The sequence below is a fragment of the Stegodyphus dumicola genome, chromosome 2, assembly GCF_044657685.1.
Source record: "Stegodyphus dumicola isolate Sdum_Otavi_A_Nest chromosome 2, ASM4465768v1".
Taxonomy (NCBI): domain Eukaryota; kingdom Metazoa; phylum Arthropoda; class Arachnida; order Araneae; family Eresidae; genus Stegodyphus; species Stegodyphus dumicola.
Window position 1 is genome coordinate 52,089,853 of NC_140769.1, and position 13,969 is coordinate 52,103,821.

The 13,969-nt window shown below is 31.4% G+C and overlaps 1 protein-coding gene across 2 annotated transcripts in view; it reads left to right on the top strand.

The window, feature by feature from the left end:
* Positions 1–13,969, top strand: part of LOC118203430 (agrin-like) — a 686,914-nt gene that overhangs the window by 388,139 nt on the left and 284,806 nt on the right. For both annotated transcript variants that reach the window (XM_085810654.1, XM_085810655.1), the window contains exons 6-7: positions 4,410–4,524; positions 9,073–9,294. In XM_085810654.1, the coding sequence (XP_085666780.1) occupies positions 4,410–4,524; positions 9,073–9,294 (337 nt within the window). The remainder of the gene's footprint in view (positions 1–4,409; positions 4,525–9,072; positions 9,295–13,969) is intronic.

Below are 13,969 nucleotides of genomic sequence, written 5' to 3' on the forward strand. Positions count from 1 at the left end.
CTTCTAATCAGAATATAATTATTTCCAATGTTGGTAAGGGAGGTAAAACCATTGTAATGGACAAAAGCACATCAACTGATACAGCCATGAAAGTGTTGTGCTCGATCTTTAGAAATCTTTCAGCTCTTGACCTTTCGAAGTTAAAAGCCACTATTAAGTCACCTCATATACTCCACGCTAAGTAGAAGAAGTCATTTAACACATTCATTAATACCAGTGCTAGATTTAATGCTTTTCCCAAATTTGGAATTCCGTTTAATCGTATAGTTTCTAACTTAGAGACAGTATCATGAATTTGGGTCAAATATTTGTCTTTAAAATTTTCTTTGTTTCCATTTGACAATTTACAGTGTAAAAACGACTTTTCAATCTGTCAGTATAGGACATCTCTCCCTATCACTCAATTATGGCGTCATTAGATGTAAAATTCCCTTTTATTAATGCTTCAACTAAACAAGAATAAAAATGTCTTGAAATCAGAGTTCGGAAATTCTGTTTACACATAATGAACTTAAAGTATTAATCTCTCTCATTAAAGTTTCTCAGGAACAGACGCATTTAATTTTCTAAAATAATTACTAGCACCAAACAACCCTTCATTCCAGAATATCTGCTTACGTTTACATTCAAGAATTGTTTGTTTACAGTATTTGAAAAGCGTTCTTCTTTTCTGAATTTGCTATATTGGTGAACTTCTAAAGCATTTTCATCGCAATCAAGATAATTTCACGAAGAACTCTGATTTCAAGACATTTTAATTCTTTAATAGAAACATAAATAAAAGGTAATTTTACATCAAACGAGACCTGTCATAAATTCGACTGATACACATTTTGTTTACTTTATAAACTGACGCAAATAATTATCTTCCTTTGCTTGATTTTTGAATTATACCCGACGAGTATCATTTCATCACTGTCGTTTACAGCAAATGCTTTTCTGTTTGCTTCCCGCTTAGGCTAAATTATGTCACCCTGCTAAATATAGGAAAATCGTTTTAAATTCTTATACGTGTATAGGATACTTCAACATTTCTTCTTCATAAAATTTCTTTTGAATTCAATTATTTTAAATCAGTTGTCATTGACAGAGGATTTTTCCTCACGGATTTTCATAAAGCTTTCAGAGATTTTTCTCTCGTCATCGTAAAATAGACTGTGCTATGAGAAATGACCATAATAGCTTTGCTCTTAAATCGCATTATCCTTCTGTCAGTTATAAAATTACTTGAATTATCCTTAGGTTTAACTTTCAAGTTATTTTTTGACTCATTTATTACATATTGTTACTTTCAAATAAAATTCTTCTTTTGATTTCAGTAGATTCTACTTCTAATATTAATTATTGAGTAATTTATAGCATTTCTTGTCAGTATAGTATGGCATTTATTCGCCAAATGAAGAAAGCGTTATAACGTGGCAACAAAATACAAATCCTGTGTTTAAAAACGAGATGTAAACAAATGCTGAGCAGCTTAAAATATGGCTGCTTACTTAATATAATTTTGTTTTTGATTCTGTAATTATTATTAACGCACCTTCTTCAGTCGGTGAAATAGAGGTTTTAAAACTTCGTTCATAGAAAATTAAGCCTTTTACTTAACTTTTAATACTACTAAATTGCTATTAATATTATTACGACTTAGTTTACCCTACCTTACTTCTTCAGTTTTGTTTTTCAATTCCAAACATGTTTTTTCAAGTGCCTTTCAAAATTATAATATTTCAACTTTTTTCGTACTTTATTATTGTGTTCCACAACAGATTGCTCTACGCTCATTTTCTCTTTATTCTTCCAATCAAATTTCCTTACGAATTTAGTTATTTGCGCTTCCCACTTTTACAAAAGTGTTTAGCTTCTGAAAATTAAGAAGAACGCACTTAAGATTTTCTTTAAATCAATTCAAAATCTAAATTAATTTAAAAGTGTTCTTTTGAATAATTTTAAATTAACATACACATTTACAAGGCATTAGGAGAATTTTATTTTAAATCCGTTGTAATGTTGTTTTACAACAATCTTTATCTATGTTCCTTCAGGATTCAGAAGATTTTTAGTTTCTCAAACTACGTTAGGTAGGTAGCGAATACCGTTTAATTTGCCCTATGTATCAAAACTTAATTTTGCATTCTAAGAAACGAAGTTTGGCAAAAGGTTTAATAAATTAAAACGTTAATCACAAATGCTATAAATGAATCGAATGGTACAAAAAATAACGTTCTGCTTGTGAATTTACGTGTAGCTGTTATGCGAATAATGAGTCAGATAATTAATTTTATTCATAATAAAAATTAAGATGTAAAGTAAGGGTACTTCAATTAAAAAATTAATCTCACAAGTTAAGAAAAAAACTGATAATTAAGTACCTTAATTTACAAGAAGAAAACAAACATACTCTGCTGTGACGTAAAAATTAATATTAAACTCCCACTAACTTTACTTTTTTCCTCGAGCAAAGTCAACACCGTAACCACCTAACGCATTAAATGATATTTTTAAACCTCGGAAAAAAATGTTAAACCCCATATTATATGACATTTCTTAATCGTGGTTATGCTTTGTAATTACACATTTTCTGCTACATCCAACTCAAAAAACAAAACGTTTCTCAAGTGGAAAAAAAAAGTCATTTAAGTACCCAATTAAATCTAGGAAAAAGAAAGGAAATGTAGATTGTTTCTTTATTAAATGATTTATAGATATTCTTGGACTGTTACACAGAAAAAATATATTTGACCGTTTCCTTTGTATCTGCTTTAAATTCATTACCACCATCTATGAACACTTAATATTACACTTTTTTATTATCTACAGTGCTCGTTAACAAAATACTTTGCTTCTTCCGAAAGAAAAATACTAGAAACTTCTGCGGAAGGCTTCATAATTCTTCTTAATGTCCTCTCTTTCTCTTAATATGTTGTAATTGAGATTAGTTTCCTTTTGGTTTTACCTCGCAGAAGCATTCCTGCAAAGAAAATGTTCTATGCGTTAACTAAAGCAAATACCTTAGATAATTCTCAAGTCTTTTTGCAATTATTTTAATTGCAAAAAGACTAAACACATTTGGTAATTTAACTAAAGGAAAAAAACTAAAATTTAACTAATTTATGATAATTTATTATTTTCAATTATATAAATTTTATATGTATGTATAACTCAAATTTATGGGTATTTAGTGTACTCTAAACAAAATGGCTGGCGGCGAGATGGAATGAGAAGAGATATGATAGGTATTTTGAAAATGTGTTCAGTTGTCCAGTGCTTTTTCAAATATATCTTTAATAATAATACACTAAAAAATAGTTTCTAGAACATCTTTTGAATAGACGCAAGATTATTTTCAAGCATTTGTTTACAAACAAGCAAATTAAAACTTAAACTGACTGACTGAAAAACTCAGATTTTTAAGGATTTAGATTTTATTATTTTTTACTATGTTAGCTTTATTGTTAATATGATTATGTAGAAGATGTCATTATACAAAAACTTCTCTCAATTTTAACTCAGTTATGCTATTTTACATCAATCCTAAGCAAGTATTTCATGATGAAAAGGAAATAAATGAATATATTAACTTTGTATTGTTTTGTATGCAATTAATATTTAACTGTGTGACGACCATTTATGCAGATCAACATAGGAAACAAAACAATACTTTGACATGCCAAAATTCCTTGGAATATCTCTCCAATATCTCTATAGGCTCTCCCTTTAACTAGAAAAATGCGACATTTGAAAAATTTGCATTTTTTCCGTTTCATACAGCAAGTGATAACTGGGAAAACATTTTGAAGGTACTACATTTAAATTTGACATAACTATGTGTGTTAACATTACTAGTCTTGCAAACATAATTTCTGTTCGAAGGTTAGCTTTATCGGCTTAAACATTAAATTTAGTATAACTTCTTTCTAGATTGTAGACGTAACATTGTACAATATTTCTGCTAGTTTGTGTAAGCAAAGTACTTTAAATGAACTAATGATTAATCTTTGCAAGAGCTGAGCAAAAAAACTAATCTGTTTGAAAGGGTACGTTGTTATTAATCATTAAGCTGTCAGAAATTAAGTGGAATAAGATCAAATTGACCTCAAAGAAATGTTTTTCATTTATGACTAAAAACTAAAGCGAGCGTTGTAGATTCCACAAATTTGTAATAGTTTTAGGTTTGAAAGGTTTGAAGTATCAAATCATCGTAAAACGTGTAAATTAACAAGGCCATGCCATTTGTTTAAAGAGACTATTTTTAAAAAGTTTGTTTTCAAACAGCTTTTAACTAAGACATGTGAATATCTTTTTCCTAATTATTAAGGACTATTTATATCAATAGTATTATGGCATAAGCAGTTCCTTTCAAAAGTATGTAAGTTACAAAAAGTTACAAAAACAAGTGTTTCTTTTTGTGATAGGTGGATGCAGTAATTTGTGGCACAGATGGCGTGACGTACAGAAATGAGTGTGAAATGAGAGTAGCAGCATGTGAGAAAGAGCAGTATGTTATGGTTGGATCCCGAGGACCATGTGGTAAGTAAATATTTCAAGATAAATGTATGCAAGATACCATTAACAGGAGTTCGTACTTGTAACGCAGTCTAAAACCTGAATCTTATCTTTATTTCAGAATGCTTCATTAACTTTGATTTGCATGCATATATAAGCATTATTTTGAATTTACGTTGTAGTAGCTAATGTTTAAAATCAGGTCATCTTGCAAAACAATTGGTATTTATCTTGGACAATTGGAATTGGAACAATTGGAAACAACTGGAATTTAATCAAGTTCAGTTATGTTTCATTTCATCCCTTAATTCGAGCTGCTGTTTAATTGTACAACATATATTCAGAATGTTAATTTTGCTTTCTTTGCCATTTTTATGACTTCATTTCATAACATTTTTTATCAATAAGGAAGTCCATAAATTTTGCGATATTTAATAAATTTTAACAAAATTTAAGAAATAGGTGCAATGAAACTGGTGATGCAGGAGAATGTATTAAAAGAAGTCGTACTGGGTGGGTGGGTGGGAAAGCGGAAGGGAAATTCACTGGAGAGGAAATTCACTGTAGGGAAATTCACTGAGCAATAGCTCAAAATTTTTCCAAGTATTATTTTTTTTTCAAGTATTTATGTCTTACAACAAAATTTTTATGTCGTTTTACATTTCCAATGTATATCCTCGAAGAATCATTCTCACATTATAATACAATTATGCCATTAACTTCCTTATCCTTCTCAGATTTACGTAATAATTTAACTGAATAATTTATAGGCTAGTAATTTAATATTTAATTTTCTTAAGGAATCGCGGAATCATTCCGTTTTCTTCTTTCTGTTCCTTACCTATTTATCGCATATTTAAAGTGAGTTGTGGGCATAATTATTTCATTCATTCGTATAATATTCAAAGCATCAAGTAGGAAAACACTTTCCTCGTAAACATTTATTTCCAACTGTGTTTTTTTTTTTTTTTTTTTTTTTTTTTTCCTCTCTCAATTCCAAATGTTTTTACCAAATCTGTTACAACCTAGTTTCAAAAGACTGTAATATATTAAAACAATATAATTTTCATCTGTGATAATTTTCGCAGAAACAGATCGAGTTATTGTTGTCAAAAATTAAAAATTGCAGAATTGTTAAAAATTCCTGAAAGTATTTTTTCGTATAAAAGAATGTAATTAGTAATAGATCAAATTTAGAAGGTATTAGATAAGCTGAAAATAAAACGAATAATATAACGAATGAAGGAGCTTTGTGAAAAACCCTGACTAGCACATAAAATAACAAAAGTGTGAAGTATTTTCTCCCTCCTTTTCCGTGTGTCTTTGTAGCAAAATTGAAAATTACGTCCAGCTAACATCGCAAGGTTTTTAGTTCGAATCTCAGCGAAGGTACGGTTTGATTGTTTAAAATTTCCTATTTCATGAACCCTAATGGTTTATTTTAATTAAAGTATATTTAATTGCTATACTGAATTAACAAATAGTTGAACAAATTTTGGAAAACTTCAGTTGAAGAAATTAAAAGTTAAATGATATATTGATATTATGCTAATTACTACAAATTAATTATTAGAAAATTCAAACGGAAAATAGGTTAAACCTTACTTTATCATAAACTTTCATAACGAGTACTTAATATGTCAAGATATTCTGTTAAAATCTTGAGTAAATTAAAGAAAATAAATAAATAACATTTCTAAAAGCGTGATTTGAATTTTATTCTTCAACTATTGATGATATGAATATGCTGGTATTTCTAAGCCTTATATATCTCTCACATCTTTCCCAAAGTGACAGTGATCTTACAATATTCTCATTTTGGCCTGTGTTAACACTTTCAATAATTATGAAACATCATGAGCTACACAAATGGATTTCAAAATTTATAAATTTTAATATCTGTTAACTTTGTCGCGATCCTAGTTCTAGCCGAAAAGACATTAAGCAATTATATGATGCAACATTAAAATGTTGTTTTTTGCTGTTATTATTTTAATAAAGAATTTCGTCAAATTAAAACTCGATATCTATTATAATTGTAAAGGTACCTGTCAGGATTGTGTAAATATAGAGAGAGACCTTTAGCGATATTGCAAATATCTAAAAGCAACCAAAATTTGTGCAGTATGTTCCTTACATGCGGGTTAATATACTACATATGTTTGGCATATAGAATTTTAGGTATAAAAGAAGGAATCCAGAAATGCCCTGTAAATTCTAAAGGATTCTTCCATGATGAACGGAATCTTTAGTATGATTTTAAATTCGATAAATATTTATTGGCATTTACATTATTATGTTTACATGCTACTGAAATTATTCTAGGCTATGAATATTCCAACGTGTTCCAATGTAATACACTAGGTAACGGAACACTAGGTACACTAATACACTAGGTACACTAAGTAACGGAATTTTAATCTAGAATATATATGTCATATTTTATGTTCCTGGTTTACATCAAAATAACAGAAATGAAAAATATATATATATATATATAAAACAAAGTTTCTTTTGGTATGCGAATTGTCTCAATATGTCAAAGAAAAAATATGGGATTGACGATAAGATTCTCGAAGAAATTTCTTGAAAAACATGTTTTTGTACCCTTTAATTTGTTGTTCCAGAATCGAGTTCTTTTTGTGTTCATGGCCGCCCATCCTACTGTATAGTAGCAGAAAAGCAATATTATTTTTCATTGTTTTTGACACAACTGTGAGTTTACCTCTAACCATCAGCTAGCGCATGCGCATGAGAAATAGATGACAAAAATTGAAAAAGAAAATGTATCTGCAATTGAAAAATCCTGTACATACAATAGATGCTTTCGGAAATATAATTTATTTATTTTACATACATCTTACTCGAATAAATGCGCATCTTTTGAAAAAAATAGATACGAGAGTAGTTTGTAGTTAGTTATAGCACTCTATTAAGTTTTTTGTATCATATAGAAAACCAAAAATTTTGTATCATATAGAAAAAGTTAATGGATACTTCGAGTTGTCAAGTACTCACCTCTGAGTATTACTTCTTAAAATGTATTCAATATAATTTCTTTATTTTACATACCTCTTACTTGAATAAATGCGCATCGTTTGAAAAAAATAGATACGAGAGTTATTTGTAGTTAGTTATAGCACTCTATTAAGTTTTTTGTATCATATAGAAAACCATAAGTTAAAGGATACTTCGAGTTGTCAAGTACGCACCTCTGAGTATTACTTCTTAAAATGTAGAGAGGAGCTGCGTTATTTTAAGTAACCAATCTCATAAAGGGAGCGATCTAGCTTGCCACTGATAATTATTCACACGTTCATTAAATGCAAGCATAAAATCGAAAGAGGGGCAAACTACTTAAATTCATCATAGGAAAGTATATTATAATCAAAATATGAGCGAGAAAGATCCTTATCACATATTGGGAAGTCAAATATCACATCTTTCCCAAAGTGTATATACAAAAAGAGGTATATCCTAATGGTATTGTATCTTTTTATATACAGAGAGATAGTTAGGTAGACAGATATATAAATGCAGATATAAATATCCTTCTCATATTGCTAGCTTATTATTTAGAAACTTCTAATTAATTCGCGTAATTTTCAACGTATAAATTCAAGAAGCGGGTGGTTCCAATTCAAAACATTAATCAACCAGTATCTGACGTTTCACAGATTAGTACAATTTCCCTCGTAAATGAAAGCCGTTCAGTTTATAATCAACCTTCATACTTCTCTCTGATGGAACGATAGATGGACATATATTATATTGCGTGTCCCAATACTTCAAAAACTGAATGTAAGCAAACAGACTTGTGAGACCAGTTCCTAATTCTTTATTTACCTTTTCCAACAATTGCAAGGTCACAATCCATAGACATTAAACACAAGATGCTGAAAATGACGAGAGGCAACATTTTTATATTCAGCGTTATGTAACAGTCTCTTATCATATCAAAATATCTAGGACTTATGAATGTAGTTCAGTGTCTTTTTTCTTATGGTCCGTTTCTACCAACTAGTTGTAATAGGATAATACGAGCACTGATAGATACTCATTATACTTCTGTTTTTCTTTAGATCTTTTTTTAATTTATTTTTTTTATTTTCCTTGCATAAAAGGAACATTTAAGCAACATTTAGACCCAATACTAGCATAGGAACGTTATGCAGCTAACAGATTAATCTATAATATAGCAACTCGAGACGAATTGAGAAAACTCTTCGGGTTTCACGACTGGAGCATCTGTAATCATAAATTTCTCTGGAAAAAAGTAATTTTTCACAAGCTATTTTTATTAATTGAAACCAATTGTTTGTGCCGAAACCAATTATCATATGCAAAGTTACTTTATTTTAAAATATATATTTATATCTTATCTTAAAGGCGCTAAAAATTTTGTAGTTTTCTTAAAATCTATTACTTATACTTTCTATACTGGGGATTCGATTAAATCTAATTCTGTTTACTAATCTGTTAATGTTACTGAAATGTAAACTAATAACGTTTCAACACAAAAGTTGACGAGATATAAATCCTGAAATTCGTTTTTTATTCTTTATTTTGCAGATCTATGTCAGAATGTCCACTGCAAGCACGGTGCAAGATGCGAAGGTGGTCATTGCATCTGTGCTTTCGACTGCCCAGATGCCTACGATCCGGTGTGTGGTAGCGATGGAACCACTTACAGGAACGACTGCGAAATGAGGCGTGGTTCATGTCAGAAAGGCATCAACCTAGCTACTGTGTTTTTTGGAGAATGTGACAGGACGCTTTCCGGGCCAAGAGAAGGTAATCTGAATCTCCATACAATCTTATTTCATCTAGACTTGTGTTTTTAATTGTGCATTTGAAATTTAAATCAACCAAATCCATATAAAGATCATGTTTAGTCGAAAATTTAAATCCTAACACCTGAGTTTAAGAAATTTAATAGTTATTTTAGTAAATTTATTTTAGAAACAGTGAACTTATTTGCTACCTAGCTGCAATACACGAATTTCAAACAATAAAATGTAAGTTGTGAACTTGCTTTTCTTCCCTTTTAAATTGCTATGGTGCGTGAATAATTCAGGTAAGGTTCTTGTTCTCTGCAACATTTTATGGGAGCATTCGATACGTTAAGTCTAACATGCTAGACTTCAAACTTATGTCTGTCGTCTGAGATTTAAATTGAAAATTAATTTTTAAATTTAATATAGTAATACAAATATTTTGTCTCATCTTTCAAAGCATTCCTGACATGCATTCTACAGTCATCATAGTCGCTGAAACACGAAACGGAAAAATATTGCTTCAGCGTGTGAAAGAAATGAAAATCACTTGAAATCAAATGTGGTATAAACTAAAGGCAATTAGTAGCTCAAATCAGCATTACTGAGTAAGAGTTTTGAAAATATGAGGCTTGCGTGACGTTGGTGCAAAACCAACAGAAAATCAAATTCTACTGAATTTATAATGGCGTTTTCTTTTATGCCTTGTCGAAATTAAGCAATAAAATTAGCCTAAAGTACTTGGAATAGTGGCATTATGTGATATAAAATCAAGTTAAAGGATCCCCATGCCTTCCAAACATTTATGCCCAAAATCTTCCCTGTAGATTGGAGTAATATATGGGGTTTCCAACACCATGTTCCATTTCATCGCAACAGTCATATTTCATCTCCTGTAAGTAGACGTAAATGAAATTTTATTAGCCATTATTATGCTCAGTTATTGTAAACATTTCTTCTGTTTAGGCATCAACATGTTCGGTACTCGTATGACGCAGTTCATGACAGCCACAGACTTTCATGCACGATCTTTTTCTCATTGAACCTGCACAGAGGAACAGGTCCGTGATAGTCTGAACAATAGTCATTGATTTATCAACAAACAATCTCTAGACCATAGCGCGAAAAGAATTGCTGCCACCCGAGCAGTCTCCGAGTCATGTCAAAAAAAAATCAGAACAATATAAACTGAAATCAATGAAAACTTTTAAGTTTACTTTTGAAGAAAAACTTTAATTCTAACACTTCAAAATCATATTATTCTTTTGCTTGTTTCCAAAACTATCCGTGAAACTATAGAGGTCTATTTGATTGCCCTTGCTGCTATGCAGGCAGTACAGAAAGACTTCTTAATGCAAAGTATGCAGTTGTAGATATTAAATACTTCTCAAATGATCTTTATATAAAAAGCGCTTCTCACAACTAGCAACACGTACAGCAAGCAAAATTTCAAGAAGGAGTGTCCTTGTAAGTTTCTGTTTCTTTCCCCCTAGTAATAACGGAAATAATAATTCTGTCCTAACAAGGAATTGTTTCTTATTAATATCGCATCGATCACAATTTAGTTGATATTCTTTCACATTCTTTTTACCGCATATGCTAGGCCTGTTTGGTTATTTTATGTCACTCAATATCTACTTCCTGTACATGTAAAGAAAGAATGCTAGTGTTAACATGGAATGGGAAATCTTTCATTCATTTCCCAGAATGAAAATCTAACATTCCAGGCACATTTCCACCAACGCTTTTTTATTAGTGGATGGGTTGTAATTGAACTTACTGATGCTGATAGAGGTTTGCCTTTCGATGTCTTTTTTATCACTTTCGAGTCGGCTTTCGACGGACTTTGTGAGCGTATCCTCTTTGCATACTGTGTGAATGTAATTTTACTAAAAAGCCATCTATATTTTTTTTTTCATTTAAAACTGCATACAAGCTTTCGCTGTTCATGACAGCCTTTGTTAGCTTGTTTGATGCAGACTTTCACTACATGAAAGCTTTCGCTATCAGGCCTACCACAATTAATATCTCGTAAATAATTATCTTACAGATACCGAATTTAGAAGGTTGACAGCAGTTTGCCGAAATGTTACCATATTTCAAATTTTCCACGGTTAATGAATTCTAGTGATTCATTCAGTATTTCAATTAGATGCCTGTATTTCCCATTGGAAGACTTTATGCCATGTTACGCCATTGGAAGACTAAACTATGCTGAATCTATCCCATGCAAGAAACACCAACTTCACACTTAGTTTATGGGAAATCCATTAGATTTCATTAATTTAGTCTCATTAAGAACTTTATAGCGATTTTGCTTCCGGAATACCTTTTCAAACATCATATTCATTGGATAAAGCTAATTTTGTTACTGTTTGATGAAGATAATCTGAGGCATCTTGAAGTTACCAATTGGCTACTACCATTTTTGATTATTAATAGTATTTCTTAACCTAATTCATATTCTGCCCCTTAAAATGAAATAAAATTAAATTTTCGCTATACGTATTATCATTTGGAGAGTATATTATGATACAGAAAGGATCATCAGATGCAAAAATGAGAATTTATAATTAAATAAACTGTAGAATATGCATGCATTTTCAGAAAATAGTATCTATTGGAAGCTCTTTATTAAGCAAGTAAAGGGGAAGGATATTTTGCCAAAGAATCATAATTTTCTCATCTTTATACATTTCAAAAAAATAATTTTGATATAAAAGAAAAAAAAAGGATTTTTGCTCCGATTCGAAATGACGATGCCAGTCTCTGGGAACCTGACTGGTAGGTCTTCGTTCGTCGCTGCAGTGGGAAAGGTTCCTGGAAGCTTTCTTCCTAGGCCATCATATTGGTTCTAGTACAAACATCACTGTGTCATTCACTGAGTCAGGCAGTCATTCACGCTTTCTCCATCTACAGGTGGTTGTATCATTAATTTTTATGAACCATCAGAGGTAGCGAGGTCTTGGAATCAGTTCCGTCGCTTTTCTGTAGCCTTTCTGAAGCTCCTTTCGATAGGGCAATGCTACCTACCATATCGCATTCAGCATCCAATATATCCTATGTGACTAGCATGCTCAAAATATCATTTAGACTTCAAGGTCACTCGATCCGTCTCCAGTCAAGATTACCAAAGTATACATTAGCATTCAGAGTTAATACTGTCCCATTTTGGATGCTTACAATCTGTATTAGAATAGCCTTCTAGCACCAACTAATCAGGATAATTATCGGGCGACATTACTCTGTGTGTAGTTCTTTGTAGCCATAGAAAGGTAAGCATACAAAATATTTTATCTATTGAACCCCTTTTGATCTGTTACCTCAATATTTACAAGTTTTATCGTATATTACCACTTCCATTAATATGTGTGTTGTAATGCATGTCATTAATGATATTGCAATTTCATTGAATAGCACTCTGAATGAGGTGCTACTCTGACGTACACAGACGAACAAGCTCACCTAAGACCGAGCGGTAAAGCCGCTGAACACTGGTAGTCCGACCAAGATTCGTTTCCAAGTGAGCGGGGTCTGGTTGCATTTGAGTCTTCGTGGTTTTTTCAATGTGAAACGTAGATTGGTTTGAGAAAATTGGTTTAACAGTGGCAGAGCCGTAAAATCGCTGAACACTGGTAGTTTGGCCTGAGTTTGATGCCAGGCGAATGAGCTGGCTGCATGGGCGTTTTTGTGCTTTCCCCTATGTGTTACAGAAATACGAGCCAAATTCTTTAAGAAAATCCTCCACGAAGGCATCTTTCCCCTTAGGCTAATTGCCCTCGTGTGCTTTGCCGTAATCAAATATGCCAAATCTGTGAGCATATTAAAATATGTTCAAGAAAACCTGCAGAATATATACGAACGTTCTTTCAATGCTTAAAACTGCGTAGTCTTAAGCACTGAAATATATAATTAATATATTCAGCTTAAATCAATATATGTTTTCTTTTGTTTATATTCATTAAAATGGAAACAAAGACTTCATTTTCTAATCAGGTATACAGTGGTGGCCAAAATTGTGGACACTTTTGGAAATTTTTATGTTTTTGAACTTTGTATGCATATAGAAAACTTTACGTTTCACAAAATGCAAAGTTGTATATATCATTTTAAAGAGAATTTATTACTGAATTCAATACAAAACACAAAGTTCAATTATTTGCAATACAAAGAAAGTTAAACGATAATAGTTATCGATATACACTAGATAGTGATTATTGCAGTGAGTTATCAGTACTTAGTAGAGTACCCTTTATTTTTGATTACAGCTTCACATCAAACGTTTCATTGAGCTGACAAGAGTTTTAAGCTCTTCTTTCGTTATTACACGATGCCAGGAAACAATTATAGCCTCAATTAGTTCCCTTTTATTTGATGGGCGCCTCATTCGGACAAGAGTTTTCAAACGGTGCCACAAATTTTCGATAGGATTGAGGTCAGGACTGTTTCCTGGCCATGACAACAATTTAATGCTCTTTGTACGAAACCACTCTTTCGATATTTTGGCCGTGTGGCAAGGAGCAGAATCCTGCTGAAAAATAAACGAAGCATTGTTGGGAAAGAGATCTCTGATGTAAGGTAGAAGTTTTGGTTCTGGAAAAGTGTCAATGTATTTCCTGGCATTCAGTGTCCCATCTATGACATGAAGGCGACCAATACCATTTGCTGACATGCATGACAAGAACATAACACTA